The following is a 13,995-nucleotide window of genomic DNA, read 5'->3' as shown; positions in this document are numbered from 1 at the left end:
TTTTTTTTTTTTTTTTTTTTTGGCTACACCGCGTCTTAGTTGCGGCATGCGGGATCTTCGTTGCGGCCCGCAGGATCATTAGTTGCGGCGTGCAGGATCTAGTTCCCTGACCGGGTATCGAACCCGTGCCCCCTGCATTGGGAGCACAGAGTCTTAACCACTGGACCACCAGGGAAGTCCCAGCAGCTTCACTTTTGAGGAGCAGAAACATTCCAGGAGAGCAGTGATGATTACATTGAGTAATTACCAGGACTGTAGAGTTCAGAAAGACAATTCTGGCCTCCCTCTACGTGCAGCAGTTGACCACCCTTTTTCTCTCACTTGGAGAGGAGACAGCTATATAAAGTGGGTAGGCTTCCTTTCCATTCCGAATTAAACTCTTCTCCCTGGAGAGCCCCCCTTTTATTTTTTTAGCATTCCCCTGCTATAATGACCAAAGTAAGATATACCCTCCCCCAGAATATTACAGTTTAGAGTGAAGAAGAGCAGAGGTGAGGACATCCATAAATGGGAATCTTAAGAGCTTGCCATCTAAGACAGACTCTACTGATAGAAGTAGACTTGGGGAAAACGTAGAGATGGGGAAGGAGGGAGAGATGAAAAAGGAGCTCCTAATTCCTATCCCTTGAGACATTATCTGTATGGTAAATACAAGACAGCCCGATACTCATGAAGGAAGCCATTCATGCTTTTCTGGAGCTGGACAGGAAGAGATCTAAACACAAGGCTGGATTTGGGGGCTGTATAACTGACCCTGTTGTTCTCTTTCCTTCTATCTTGTAATTCTCCCAACCTGGATTTTCAGCTGAAAAAGAAGCAAGTGTACGTAGATAAGGTGGAAAAGATGCAGCAAGCTCTTGTACAGCTCCAGGCAGCATGTGAAAAACGAGAGCAGCTGGAGCACCGTCTCCGGACACGACTGGAGAGAGAACTGGAATCCCTCCGAATCCAGCAGGTATAGAGAACTTCAAGAAAATGAGATTGCTCCTGATTGCTTATTTGTCAGATAGTGTCTGACATGAGAATCCAAAAACACACTCTTGCTCATCTTCAGGCTTTTTGCCCCAACTGATCTTACTCCAGAGCGCCTCCCAATTGTAAAGATGAAGTTGGCTTCCTTAGCTTCCTATCGCAGCAAAATCCTTAATGCCTATTATCTTGCACTTTTTGTTTTCATATGAACCCCAGAAACAGTAGGCCCTATAAGAAGTGAAGACGCTATACAGATAGACTCCTGGACATTTTAGGATTGGAAATGGTCTTTAGAATCATTTCCATACATCTCCTCACTTTTAGATGAGAGAAAATCAAGACCCAGGAAAGGTGGCATCACTCCCTTAAGGTCACACAACAAGTTTAGGGGCAAGGCAGAGACCAAATCCTAGATTTTTAATTTCCGTTTCTATGGAGAACCATGCTGGCCGGCAGGGCTAGTGATTTTTAAACCACGGATCCACTTTCTGAGCAGCACGACCATTTGACATGGCAGGCTCCCTTCGTGATCGAGAGTCTCATACTCAAGCCCGAGGTAGAAAGTCCTATGAATTCCCCTTGCTTCTGAATCGGAATCCAAACTGAAGTGGCTTGGGCAGTAATCCTTTCCAAAAATAAGGGCTCTTCAAATGGGACTCAGCCACTGTGGTCCTAACTCATTAACATCAGGGGTCTCGGCATCTCCTCCAACAGCGCCAGGGCAACTCTCAGCCCACCAATGTTTCAGAATACAATGCCGCTGCACTGATGGAGCTCCTTCGTGAGAAAGAGGAGAGGATCCTGGCCCTGGAAGCTGACATGACTAAGTGGGAGCAGAAGTATTTAGAGGAGAATGTGATGAGACATTTTGCTCTGGATGCTGCGGCCACCGTAGCTGCTCAGAGGTAAGTAGCTGGCTGGTAGAGTCCCTGAATGAAGGGCAGGGGTGGTGTGGAGAACAGAAAAGTGACTGATGAATAGATTTTCCAGTGTTTTTTTCCCCATAATGTTCTGTTTCTTTTTTCTCAGTTTCTGCTTAAGTGTGTGGTTTTTGTTTTTTTCTATCTGGTTATGCAGAGACTGAACAACTGTGGGGAAGAGGGTCCAGAATTTGTAAGTTAAAGTTACTGACGAACTTACTGGAATCATAGTTCAGCTTTCTTCAGGAGCCAGAACACTTGCAGATGGGATCAACTGAACGTCCACACACCTCCTTCCCCAAAGCCTCAGGTTCTTTCAGCCACATGTGTAGGTTTCTTTGTTTAGCCCCAGGACTGGAATGAAAGCTTCTCCAGAGAAATGCCACTCAGAAACGAAATGTCACTCAGGAGTGGCTACTGCCATTTGATAGCTCTGGCTTGTCCAAGGTATGCCAAAGACTGTGCTGAACATGAATCCATCCCTGCCCTTTGAGAAGGTCTATATTTGAAGCCCACATTCTCTGTGCCTCCAAGTTCATCACATGTAAGCAGTCACATTCCATTTGGTAAGGGAGAGAAAGTGGCAGGAGGCGTTTTCATTTTTTGCCCTTTATGTGTTCCCCTTTTCTCATTGTAAACATTTATTATTGCTCTTTGGAGGACACAGTGCTCTTATCCAGTTTGTCTCGCTGCTGTTTGTAATCATCAGTTGGGAAAGAAACAAAAACTAAATTCAAATCAGGAGATGATGTGGATTGTTGGGGATACAGACAGAGCCATGGTCTGGGGTTGGGTATCTAAGGCAGGCTGTAGCATATTGCACCCAGATAGGTCTCTATCCAGAAAGTTATTAAAAATCATGGCGTTGTTTTTAGCATTCTCCTAAATGTGGTGAGCCGGCAGCGTCTGGCAGCACTTGCCAGACTTTGGGTTGGAATATGTGTGTGGAGGGGGCAGTGGATACATTTATTTTCGAGTCCTTCTCATCCCAAATCAGAGGAAGGTCAATGCTTAAAAGCTGGACTGGTGGTTTGTAAACCTATTCCCAATTCTTCAGGAAGACATCTTACATTTCTCTAACATGCTCTGTCTGTCTCCAGATACCCCCTATAAACCTTAAACAGATTGAAATTGCCTGTGCCTTGATTTTGAGGTCCTCATGGGCTTAAGCTTACCTGTCTTTTTTTTTTTTTTTTTTTTTTTTTTTTTCTGAGAACGGTGTGCTCAGTCCATGCCAGTGTAGTAATAGAGCGCAGAGAAGCCCCAGCTGGGCTGGAAGATGGTTGATAAGTTTGTAGGCAGCTTAGAATCAGAATGAAGTGTAATTTTAGCTGTTGGTTCCCAAGAAAACACCTGTGCCCAGTGCTTGTTCAGAGGTTATTCAGGAAACCCTAACACTGACAAAGAGGTGCAGGGCATTTTTGTCATCTTTGAGCAGAAACTTAGAAAGATACAGCTCATGAAAGTGTGCGGTGTAAGGAAATGTTGGAAAGCCGGGGTTCTTGGTGCTGGGAAGTTCACTGTTGAAACTGACTTCAGAATAGACTCCAGGTCACAATGCAGGAAAGCTAGGAGGTTGTCATTTGAGGGCCTTGTATAAAGAAACTACCCCTTTCCTTCCTCCCTGGAAAGTTTTGAATATTGGGAGAATCCCCTTTCAGATGGATTTCTTTCCAGAATCTGTTGGCTCCCATAAAATAGATTTAATTTAAATTGAATTCCTTTAAATCACCAGGTAGAAAGTTTCCATGCAATCACTGTTTTCAGTAAAATGTGCATGCTTATCATTTAATATGGTAAAAAGCAGCCAGTTCCCACCTAATAGGAACACTTTGTAATAGTTTCCCGGACAAACATTCCATATCTGGACTGTGTACCTTTTGCATGCCTATTAATACAACCCACAGAAGAGACTGAGAGACTGTATTTGAATTCCTGTAAAATGAGAGAATTGGACTAGGTGATTGTTCCAGACCCTTCTATTGCTACGATTATACTATTTTTCCAAAGATTTGCTTCTTATGCTCTGCCACGGAGATTAGTTTCCTTCTCCTCCTTTCTTTCTTTCTTTATGAGATTTCAAATTTGGAAAGTAACTTTGTTTCAGAACCTGTGGGCTCTTCTGCCTTCCCTTCCAACATCTCTTCTTGCCATTTCTTTTCTGTCCAGTGATTTCACTTTCCCTCTTCCCAACCCTAAATGTACTGACCAAGGTTCTGTTCTTTACCCCTTTCTGTAGTAAAGGCTTTATATTCTATTTTCTTCCAAAATAATTTTTAAGTGCCTAGGACATTGGCTGCAGATGGAAAGTGCTCAACATATGTTTGAGTAATGAAGGAAGGAAAAAAAGGAGAAAAAAGAAAGAGGGCAAAAGGAAGAAGTAAAAGAAGAAAGGAAATGCTTTCTAACTCTATACAACTTAAATCCTTAAATCTAGTGCCACATTGTACCAGCCTGCTCAGTTTCTGTGTATTCTGCTTATTATTCTGAGATATTAAGTATCTCAAACTTAATATATTTGTAAAATAATAGCTCATACATAAATAATAAGTTGTGCAATAGGAAATGTTGCTGGGGTCATACAATGGTAGTTGTAGAATTTTTTCAATTGAAGTATTATTCACATATTTAAAAACCACTTATTTTAAGTGTCTGGTTTGGTGAATGTTGGTAATTGTATATAATAATGTAGCCACCACTACCATCAAGATAGAGGACACATTCTAATGTGCCCTTATGCCCCTTTAACTTGATCCCCTCCTCCCATGCCTGACCCCAGACAATATCTGTTGTCATTGTAATTTTGCCTTTTCTAGAACGTCATATAAAAAGAGCCATATAATATGTACTTTTTTTGTTGTTTGATTTCTTTCACTCAGCATGATTACTTTGAGCTTGCTCTAAGTTAATGCGTATATCAATAGTTTATTCCTCTTTATTGCTGAGTAGTGCTCCATAGCATGGATGTACCACAGTTTATGCATTCACTTGATGATGGATATTCGGATTGTTTCCAGTGTTTGGCCACTGTGAATAATAAAATATAGATTTTTAATATAGGAATAGACATCTGTCTTTTCTCAGGTGAGAAGACATATTGGGTTATCTGTTTTATACCCATTCTGGCATTTTGATTCTGTGAAGCATCTCTTGTCAAAGGGAAAGCTGTCAATGCAAGAAATCACATGCAGTGTTTACTATATAAGGTACGCTTCTAAGCGCTTTACAATTATTGCTTACCTTCACAATAATTCTTTGAGAGCAGTACTGGTATCCATTCTACAGATGAGGAAACTGAGGCACAGACAGATTAAAGAATTCCCCTAAGATCACACAGCTACTAAGAGGCAGAAGAACCAGGACTTAAATCTACATTTTTGACACCTTGAGTGCTATATATACTCTGCTGCCTCCCAGATAGGATGATTTCAAAGATGGTGAAATAGGCAGTATTACCTGTTCAAGAGTTACTATTTGAGGCTTATTATTTACCTTCTTAGACTATTATAAATAATCACAAAAACATGGCCTATATTATAACTTCATATTATTGTGTTCCTAGAGTATTCCTCTCCAGATGCTTAATGTAGATGAGGGAAGTTACTACCAAGTAGGAGTTCATCTCAGAAGAACTGATTTGGCAGTGCAGATTTTTAGTTTCAGCTCACAAATGGTGATTTATTTCTGAATAGCAGCAAAAAGATAAAAAGATAACACACCCGATCAACCAGTAATTTATTTCTTTGCATTTACTGAATCAGACTGTTACCTTTCTCTGAATGTGCAATGTTTCACTTTTATTTGGGACAAAGTAAATCTGGGAAAGAAGGAAGTAAAGAAAGGGAAAGCAGAAGGTAGAAACTGGTCACACATGTGACGCATGTCTACCTAGTCTTGCGTTGTGGAGGCATTTATCAGGTTCCGTTCTCTGCTTTCTTCTCATTCTACCTTCTGTCTTAGTTATCTTGTTCTCTACTATAGCTTCAAATAGTAACTCTGACATCTCTAAGATTAAAGTTAGAATTTTCAACAACTTGTTGGATGGATATTACCATATGGCTACCCATAAGACACTTTAAGTCCACTGTAACTAAAATCAAAACCCATTATAGGCATTTTCCAAAAAGAAAGAAAGTTCTCCTTGGTTTCCTATCACAGAAAATGAGCAGTATGCCATCTTTTCTAGTCATTTGAATTAGAAACAACAAAGTCATCGTTCATTCTTCCCTCTCCCTAACACCCACATTTAAATAGTCTCCAAGTTCTAGCAATTCTGCTTCCTGTAGCCTGTTTCCATTTCCCTTTGCCACTTCGCCGGGTCCTGTTTTCAACATCTCTTGCTGGGATTATAACCCTTCTGACTGGTCTGCCCGATTCCAGTATTATGGCTCCTCTAATCCCTCCATACATTTCAGCAGAGATAATGCTGTCTTCCTGAACCACAGCTTGGATCATTTCATTCCCTTTGAAAAGCTCTAATAAGCTTCAGTGCCTATTGGAATAAAGTCCAAACTCATTTCTGTAATAGTTAATTATTTACTTTTTTCCCTTCCCCTTGCAAGTTCCCTACAGTCGGGGACTAGTCTTATCCATGTCCATCCACTCTCCATCCTCCCAGGAACTTCAAACACACTGCTCCACTCATGGTTGAGTTCCCATTTTAAATAAACAAAAGGGTGCTACCGATAGGAAAAAGATGGACTTGAAGTTTAAAAGGCCGCTAGATGTTTTAATTAGGAGGTCATGGGTGACATTCTAGAAAGCAATGTAAGTAATGTGACGGGGATAACTTCATCAGAGGAAGGAGAGAGAAGATGACTGGAGGAATAGTTGCCAGAAACCATTTACCTAAGAATTTGAGGTGCGGGATAGTAATTCAGGGATAATGCGGTTTGGGGTCTGTAGGTTGTCATTTCAAGCCCAGCATCTCTCTACTGATGTGCTTAAGGGTAGGCTCAGAGTATTGGAAGTTAGCAGGCCAAGTTGCTCCCTCAAATGCTGTGCCTGCTTGCTTTTGCTTAAGCCATTGCTCAGTAGCCCCAGTCTTCTAGAAGGAAGATTGATGTCGAAGGCCATCCTGGCAGCTCTGTAGGAATTCACTAAGTGCCCCACATTTTCAGGCTCCATTCCTGAGGAGTTCACAGTGTCCATATCAATTAGCTGGCAGGGCTCTGTGTCCCCAGAATGGTCTTTTATGCAATGAAAGTGGCTCCCCCAGGGACAAACCGTACGCTCAAGTCCCCAGTGTCCATAGACACTATGCACTTTTAGAAGAGGCCTGCCTCTGAAGCCTCTGCCATCACATTGGAACTCTGCACTGTGGGGATCGCCTCCAGGACCATACCAAGAGCTGGAATTCATTCAACTCATACTCTCTTGTACGTTATTCTCTTTCTACCTACACTTTTCTCTCTTCATAATAACTTGTTGAGTGTTTTTACTGTGCCTGGCACTGCATGTTTTACATGCGCACTTTCATTTCATCCCCGCCCCAAATCCCATGAGATATAAGTATAATTATTATCTCAATTTTGCAAACAAGGAGCCTGAGGCTTAGAGCAGTTAACCCAATTCCTGAGCTCATAGAGTTTGTTAGTGGCAGAGGACTAGGGAAAGTGGAACTTGACCCTGGCGTGGCCTATAGTCAGGGCCTGTGCTCTCAACACTACACAATGCTGCTTCCTCTTGGGTACTTTGGAACACAGGGGCCATTCCCAGTAGGACTACAAGCCAGTGAACTGCACTAGAGCAAGTGTAGAATTCCAAGATACTAAAATATTTTGAATTTAGCAAATGATGAAAGCCACTGTGGTCCTTTCCCTTCTTGTTCTCCAATTATTTCACCATTCAAATGAATTGTTTCCGCCTCGCATATAAGGTGCAAGCATTTTGGGGAACAGTAGTTTTGCAGAAGCTCACCAAAATTCCCCAACTTTAATACCAACTTTCTGCCTCTTCATTCCCCTGCTCCTTCACAGCCATCTGCACTGGTCACAATCTCTATGCTAACAGGACATAACCAGCTGCCAGCAGAAAAGATGCCTGGAGTTCTCCCACAGATCCTCATTCTCAGAGGAAGTATAATGCAGCAGTGCCAGTTCATTGTTTCCTCAGCCTATAGTCTGGTTTTCTTTAAGACCAATATAATTACATCAACATTCTTCCTAAACTCGTTTTCTTTCCCTCCAAGTTACTCAAATACGATCCAGTTTTCTTTCTTCCCTTCCCTCTTTTCTCTACCACTAGTTCTAAATGAACTAAAGAAAGATGCATGATGTCACTTATCAGGAGGGTATAGGATTCCCATTATGTCTTTGACTTGTGCTGTTTAAACATCAGCCTTGCCCATGGGTTACATCCTTTCCCCTCCTCTCCTCTCCTCTCCTTTCCTCACTTCTCTTCTCTCTCTCTCTCACACACACACACACACACGCGCGCACGCGCGCGCACACACACACACACACGCGCACGCGCACACACACACACACACACACACACACACACACTCTCTTCTCCTTATGAGTTACCCCTTGAGTTAATGGCCTGAGACACTTTCAGATGGAACATGATGGTCCCTCATGCAGTTGGGACTCTGGCAAGAGATTAGTCACTTAGTTGGGGGAGACTCATTGATTTGGCGCTTGAATGTTTCAGATATAGCTTAGATAGGAATCAAGGCACGGACTCAAAGGCCCTGCTTCTCACTCAGCTCCCATGCCCTACCTGAACTTGGCTACTGACATGTCTAGAGTTCATTTCTAGCAAACACTCAGGTGGAGTTACTGCTGTTGAATGTAGCAATAGCTCTTTGGTACTTTCTCTGACTTCCTTCAAAGTCTAGCCTTTTCCCCTTCATGACTGTCATGAGAATAAAGTGGGAATATCTCATATGTAATATAAATAATCATATAAAGTGGAAATATGAATATCTCCCTATTGCCTGGTCATGATCTACAAACTTGAAGGGACTTTCTGCCAGAGGTTTTGGGAGGGTGTCTCTCTAGTCCTGAAGGCAAGCCTGTGCACTTCTCATAGATTCCATCACTGACTTTTGTACTTATGTCTGTCAATAACCTCTTCTAGCTCTGAAAGCTGAACCTTCCCATCTTGGAGATTCTTATCAGTAAGTCACCCAGAAACTGACCATTCCTAATAAGTTTGATTTCAGTGTAGGGCCTTCCAGCCTAAGGCTTTTGACTTAGGACAGAGATTTTGTTGCCCTCCCATCATTATCACTGCCATTTTCCTTCCCAGGGACACAACAGTCATCAGCCACTCTCCTAACACCAGCTATGACACAGCTCTAGAAGCTCGCATCCAGAAGGAGGAAGAAGAAATCTTGATGGCCAACAAGCGTTGCCTTGACATGGAGGGCAGGTAAAATGTTGATCTGGACTCTGGTGGATCTGAGAAGTTGGTATGGAGACCAGACAGGTCAGTAGGGAAGGGCAAGCATCTTCATTCACAGCAGGGGAACCTGATAATGCAGCCTCCCCCCACCCCTGCACCCCTGCCAGCCTGTTATTTAGGATTTGAGATGCAATGACCTTTACCTTGATCATTCCCACTAACTCTGGAATTCCAAGTAACACTGCTTTTCCCATTGTCCTTGGTAAATTGCTTCCACATGCCCTCTTCCAGAACTGAATTGTTGGTATTTGCACTCTGAGGTATTCTTTCTAGCATTGCACCTCAACTCTGTGGTACAGCAGAGTGCTTGGTAAAAGAACATCCACTCAGGGCTTCCCTGGTGGCGCAGTGGTTGGGAGTCCGCCTACTGATGCAGGGGACGCGGGTTTGTGCCCCGGGTCCGGGAAGATCCCACATGCCGCGGAGCGGCTGGGCCCGTGAGCCATGGCCGCTGAGCCTGCACGTCCGGAGCCTGTGCTCCGCCGCGGGAGAGGCCACAGCGGTGAGGGGGCCCGCGTACCGCAAAAAAAGAACATCCACTCAAACTCGGAGATAGGGCATCTGATGTCTCTTACAAGTGCATGATCATTTACTTATTAGCCGAAGTAGCCCATTCTTAGAAGTTCTCATCTTCTCACTGACTGACTCATCATTTCCATTGACTCAGATTCTTCACTAAGGTACCCACTACATCAGTTTACTCTCTCATATACAGCCCTTCTTTTCACAGATACTTTTCTTTGGCTTCCTAAGGTTTAACTGGCAACTCCTGGATGTTCCTCTGTGCCCATATGGGTGTGCATTAAAAATTGTTGCACACTGTCTCTTGTCTTACAACTCAGAAATAAGTAGACCACCCCCTGGTCAAAAAGATAACGGAAGCTCAAGTCCATGCAGGAAGTGAGACCAGAACCTGGAGGTGGCAACAATGTTTCATATGTTCTTTGTCTTTGGCTCCTAGGATTAAGACCCTCCATGCCCAGATTATTGAGAAGGATGCCATGATCAAGGTACTCCAGCAGCGTTCCCGGAAGGAGCCAAGTAAGACAGAGCAGCTGTCATCCATGCGGCCAGCAAAGTCTCTGATGTCCATTTCCAATGCTGGATCAGGCTTGCTCTCCCATTCTTCCACCCTGACTGGCACCCCCATCATGGAAGAGAAGCGGGATGACAAGAGCTGGAAGGGGAGCCTAGGTAATGACAGTAAATAAGGAAGATTAAAGTGACACGTTTTAAAGAGAGCCCTGACTTGGATATGTGCCCACGTGACAAGGAGAAGGAGTAATGGTGCCGCTTCTAGAGAGGAAGATATACCTGGTTGGGTTTTGTCCTCCTGAGAGGCTGACCGCATATTTAGGAGACACCATGAAGTCTCACTGAGAGAACACTGTTTGAAGCCACAGCCCTAGACGATAAGAATCCTGAGTTCTGTTTGGGTGGGAAAGAAGATAACTTCAGTTTCCTCTTAAAACTTCTCAGCTTTGGCCTTGGCCATGCGGAACCTTTTGTCTTTGTCCAAAGCCCATGTGGCTTTCGTGTCATTGAAAATTTCAAAATTCCAGCTTTTCCTGTGTTCCTTCCTCCCATATAATAGGAGGACGCAGAGTTCTAGTTAAGCTAAATGGAGCTGGGTGGCAGGTTTTTGTTACCAGAATATTCTGAGATGAGAACAGAATGTACTTTTTCATTCCATTCCTGTCCATTCCTTCCCCTCTAATCAAAACCCCAGAAGTATTGTGGATACCACGAGGCACATTTTTGGAGCCTGAGGAAACAAGCTATGTATATTTTAATTTTAGCTCTCTTTGTTGCTTCTAATACCTTTCTTGGTCCTCTGACACTTGCAGTGTCCTTTGCTTAGAGTAGGTATTTGGGGGACCGTGGTCATGGTTAGAACCTTAGATCACACAATTACTATCACACTCCTCTGAGACCACAGACTTCTTTCCCTGATCCTTTCCAGCTGTTTGGTAATGGCTGGTGTTGGTTATAAGTGGAACCAAGTAGAAGCATTCTGACAGCTCGTTGGAAATCAATCACCATTGGAAAAATAAACCAGAACAGATACCCAGGACACTTAAAGGTTTAATACGTTTCGCTGGGGGATTAAAGAATGAGAATCGGAAGGGATCTGCCAAGTCTGAAAGAAGCTTTTAGCCACGGTGGGAGGTGCCTGACAAACTGATTCCTGGGTTCACTGGAGGCAAAAGTAGAGAATTTGGGACCATTCCTATTCCTCCTGAGCCTCCTGCAAGGAAGAAGAGGTAATCAGATGTCTATATCGGAATAGCCTGTAGTTTTCTAAGCTCCTTCCCTCTTTCCTTTGTAGGTATCCTCCTGGGTGGAGACTACCGTGCCGAGTCTGTCCCTTCCACCCCCTCGCCTGTGCCGCCCTCGACTCCCCTACTGTCAGCTCACTCCAAGACAGGCAGCCGGGACTGCAGCACGCAAACAGAACGGGGAACGGAACCCAACAAAACCGCAGCTGTCGCTCCCATCTCTGTTCCTGCTCCAGTTGCTGCTGCCGCCACTGCTGCCGCCATCACTGCCACCGCTGCCACCACCACCACCACCACCATGGTAGCTGCTGCTCCAGTGGCTGTCGCTGCTGCCGCTCCAGCCGCCGCCACCGCCGCCGCCCCGTCTCCAGCAACTGCTGCTGCTGCTCTTGCTGCTGCTGTTTCTCCAGCTGCTGCTGCTGCTCAGATTCCAGCTGCTGCCTCTGCTGTTGCTGCTGCTGTTGTTGCTCCTGCTGCTGCTGCTGCTGTTCAGCTTGCTCCAGCTGCTCCGGCTCCGGTTCCAGCTCCGGCTCCAACTCCAGTTCCGGCTTCAGCAGCGGCTCAGGCTTCTGCTCCAGCTCAGACTCAGGCACCAACTCCAGCTCCGGCTGCAGCTGCTCCTCCAGCTCCAGCTCCAGCTCCAGCTTTGGCTCAGGCTGAGGCTCCTGCAAGTCCAGCTGCCGGTTCTGGACCACGTCGTTTGTCTACACCAAGTTTGAGCTGCAATCCAGGTAAGACAGGTAGTAATTCTCTGGATCAGGTAGCCCTGGGTTCTGCCCTCAGTGACAGATTGGGTGGTTGGCCTGCTGTTTAGGCACAGCCGGTCATATGGGCAGGGCTTTCCAAGTTCTAAAGCGGATTAATCAGAGGAGATGGGGCAGAGAGTCTGTAAATGACTTCTCCAGGATAGAACGGGGATGAGTCAAGGTCATTTTCCCAGTAAAAGTAAACGCTCAGGTGAACAACAGGGGGAGTGTAGTGGGCCAGTGTCACTTTGCCGTAGGTTTAATGGGGGCTCTAAAGCCACTTCTAAAATTTGAGTTTTCACCTTGTCCCTAAGTGTTTTCTAACCCCTTATTTCCATTTAGATGGCCCTGTTTTCCACTCCAATGCTCTGGAAAGAAAAGCTCCCATTCAGATCCTGGGACAAGAGCCTGATGCAGAGATGGTGGAATATCTCATCTAAATGGCCTAATCAAGAGCTGCAGTTTATCAGCAAGAATGCTTTTAATCATTTTTCCCTTTTGTTTGTTCTTATTTTGAGGGTGAGGACAAGGGTTGGGTGGGGGGATGTTTTTTAAAGGGACTTTTTATTGAAACAACATAGTACTTAGGTAATACCATATGAACTCCAGTCTGTTCTGGTACACTTAGAGAGTACCTCTAAAGCCAGATCAATCAGAATGTACTCTAAAGTTTATTGTTTGGATTTATACAAATTCTGGGACTGTTAATAGCTGGATATACATCAGTGTTTTCAATGTGCTGAAATTTGGTTAGCATTTCCATATTCTGGATCATTCTTTTATCAAAGAGCACAGTATGTTTGGAAGACAGTGTGTAACATGTAGTTCAGAAGTCGAAGCCAGAGAGGATTTGGGTGTGTGCTGTTTTGTATAGTTTCCATCTAGGCAGCATCCGGAGAGAGCTCTCGCCTCGGGCACATGAAAGGGAATAGTTTTAAGAGCTATGTAAACTGGAGAAAAGGTAGGGAGTATTGGGGTGTGGACGGGTGCTGGAGCTAATTTTCCCTCCCAATTTCCCAGCTACCCTGGGCCAGGAGATTGTGTTTATCTTTATTTCAGTGGTGCTTTGGAAGTGGATGCTTTTGGTTCCCTCGTGGAGGTTCATACATTCATATATATACTGTGGAGTAATTTATGCATTTGGATAATTAATATATTGCTTTCAGATGCTAGGAGAGTAAATTAGCTGAGTGATGTACAACTTCTTCTCTCTTAGGGAGTTAGACCATCCGAGGCCTTGATGAAGAGTTGCATGAGGTGCTGTATGCAGACTTGTGTGGTCTGTATGTAGCCAGGAACATAGCTCGCTTGCCTTTCCCGAGACCAACCTGCTTAGTGTTTATTTCTTCTCCAGCACAAATTCACTGGCTGTGTCACCAGTCTCAAATTGCCAATCATTTGCAAAATGAGGAAGCGTTTTCGTTGACAGGTTGAATGCTTTGAATTTCTGTTGACTACTTTGAAATAACTCGTGTTGTTTTCCCAAATTCTTAGCATACGTCTTAAAAGGCATATATGACTATCACCTCCAAGGGAATAGCACCAGAAGCCCAAAGTACTATGCTGCAGTCAGGGGAGAGGGAGGCTGCAGCAGTATCCTCAGCTACCTCTTCTCACTGCCAGTGACTCCATCTTGGAATACCTTTGGAGGGCAGCAGGAAACGCACA

General features: G+C 44.3%; 1 protein-coding gene and 1 non-coding gene across 2 annotated transcripts in view; one reads left to right on the top strand and one right to left on the bottom strand.

The window, feature by feature from the left end:
- AMOT (angiomotin) overlaps window positions 1-13,320 on the top strand; it is a 44,594-nt gene extending 31,274 nt beyond the window's left edge. The window contains exons 7-12 of the mRNA XM_007466311.1: window positions 806-955; window positions 1,687-1,877; window positions 9,147-9,269; window positions 10,264-10,496; window positions 11,632-12,321; window positions 12,670-13,320. Coding sequence (XP_007466373.1) covers window positions 806-955; window positions 1,687-1,877; window positions 9,147-9,269; window positions 10,264-10,496; window positions 11,632-12,321; window positions 12,670-12,767 — 1,485 coding nt within the window. The 3' untranslated portion in view covers window positions 12,768-13,320. The remainder of the gene's footprint in view (window positions 1-805; window positions 956-1,686; window positions 1,878-9,146; window positions 9,270-10,263; window positions 10,497-11,631; window positions 12,322-12,669) is intronic.
- TRNAG-CCC (transfer RNA glycine (anticodon CCC)) lies at window positions 103-175 on the bottom strand. Its single transcript has one exon. It is a non-coding gene; the product is annotated as a tRNA-Gly (tRNA).
- Window positions 13,321-13,995: the final 675 nt, after the last annotated feature.

Source organism: Lipotes vexillifer, unplaced genomic scaffold (genome assembly GCF_000442215.2).
Source record: "Lipotes vexillifer unplaced genomic scaffold, Lipotes_vexillifer_v1.1 scaffold298, whole genome shotgun sequence".
NCBI classification, from domain to species: domain Eukaryota; kingdom Metazoa; phylum Chordata; class Mammalia; order Artiodactyla; family Lipotidae; genus Lipotes; species Lipotes vexillifer.
This window is presented reverse-complemented; position numbering and strand designations above follow the sequence as displayed.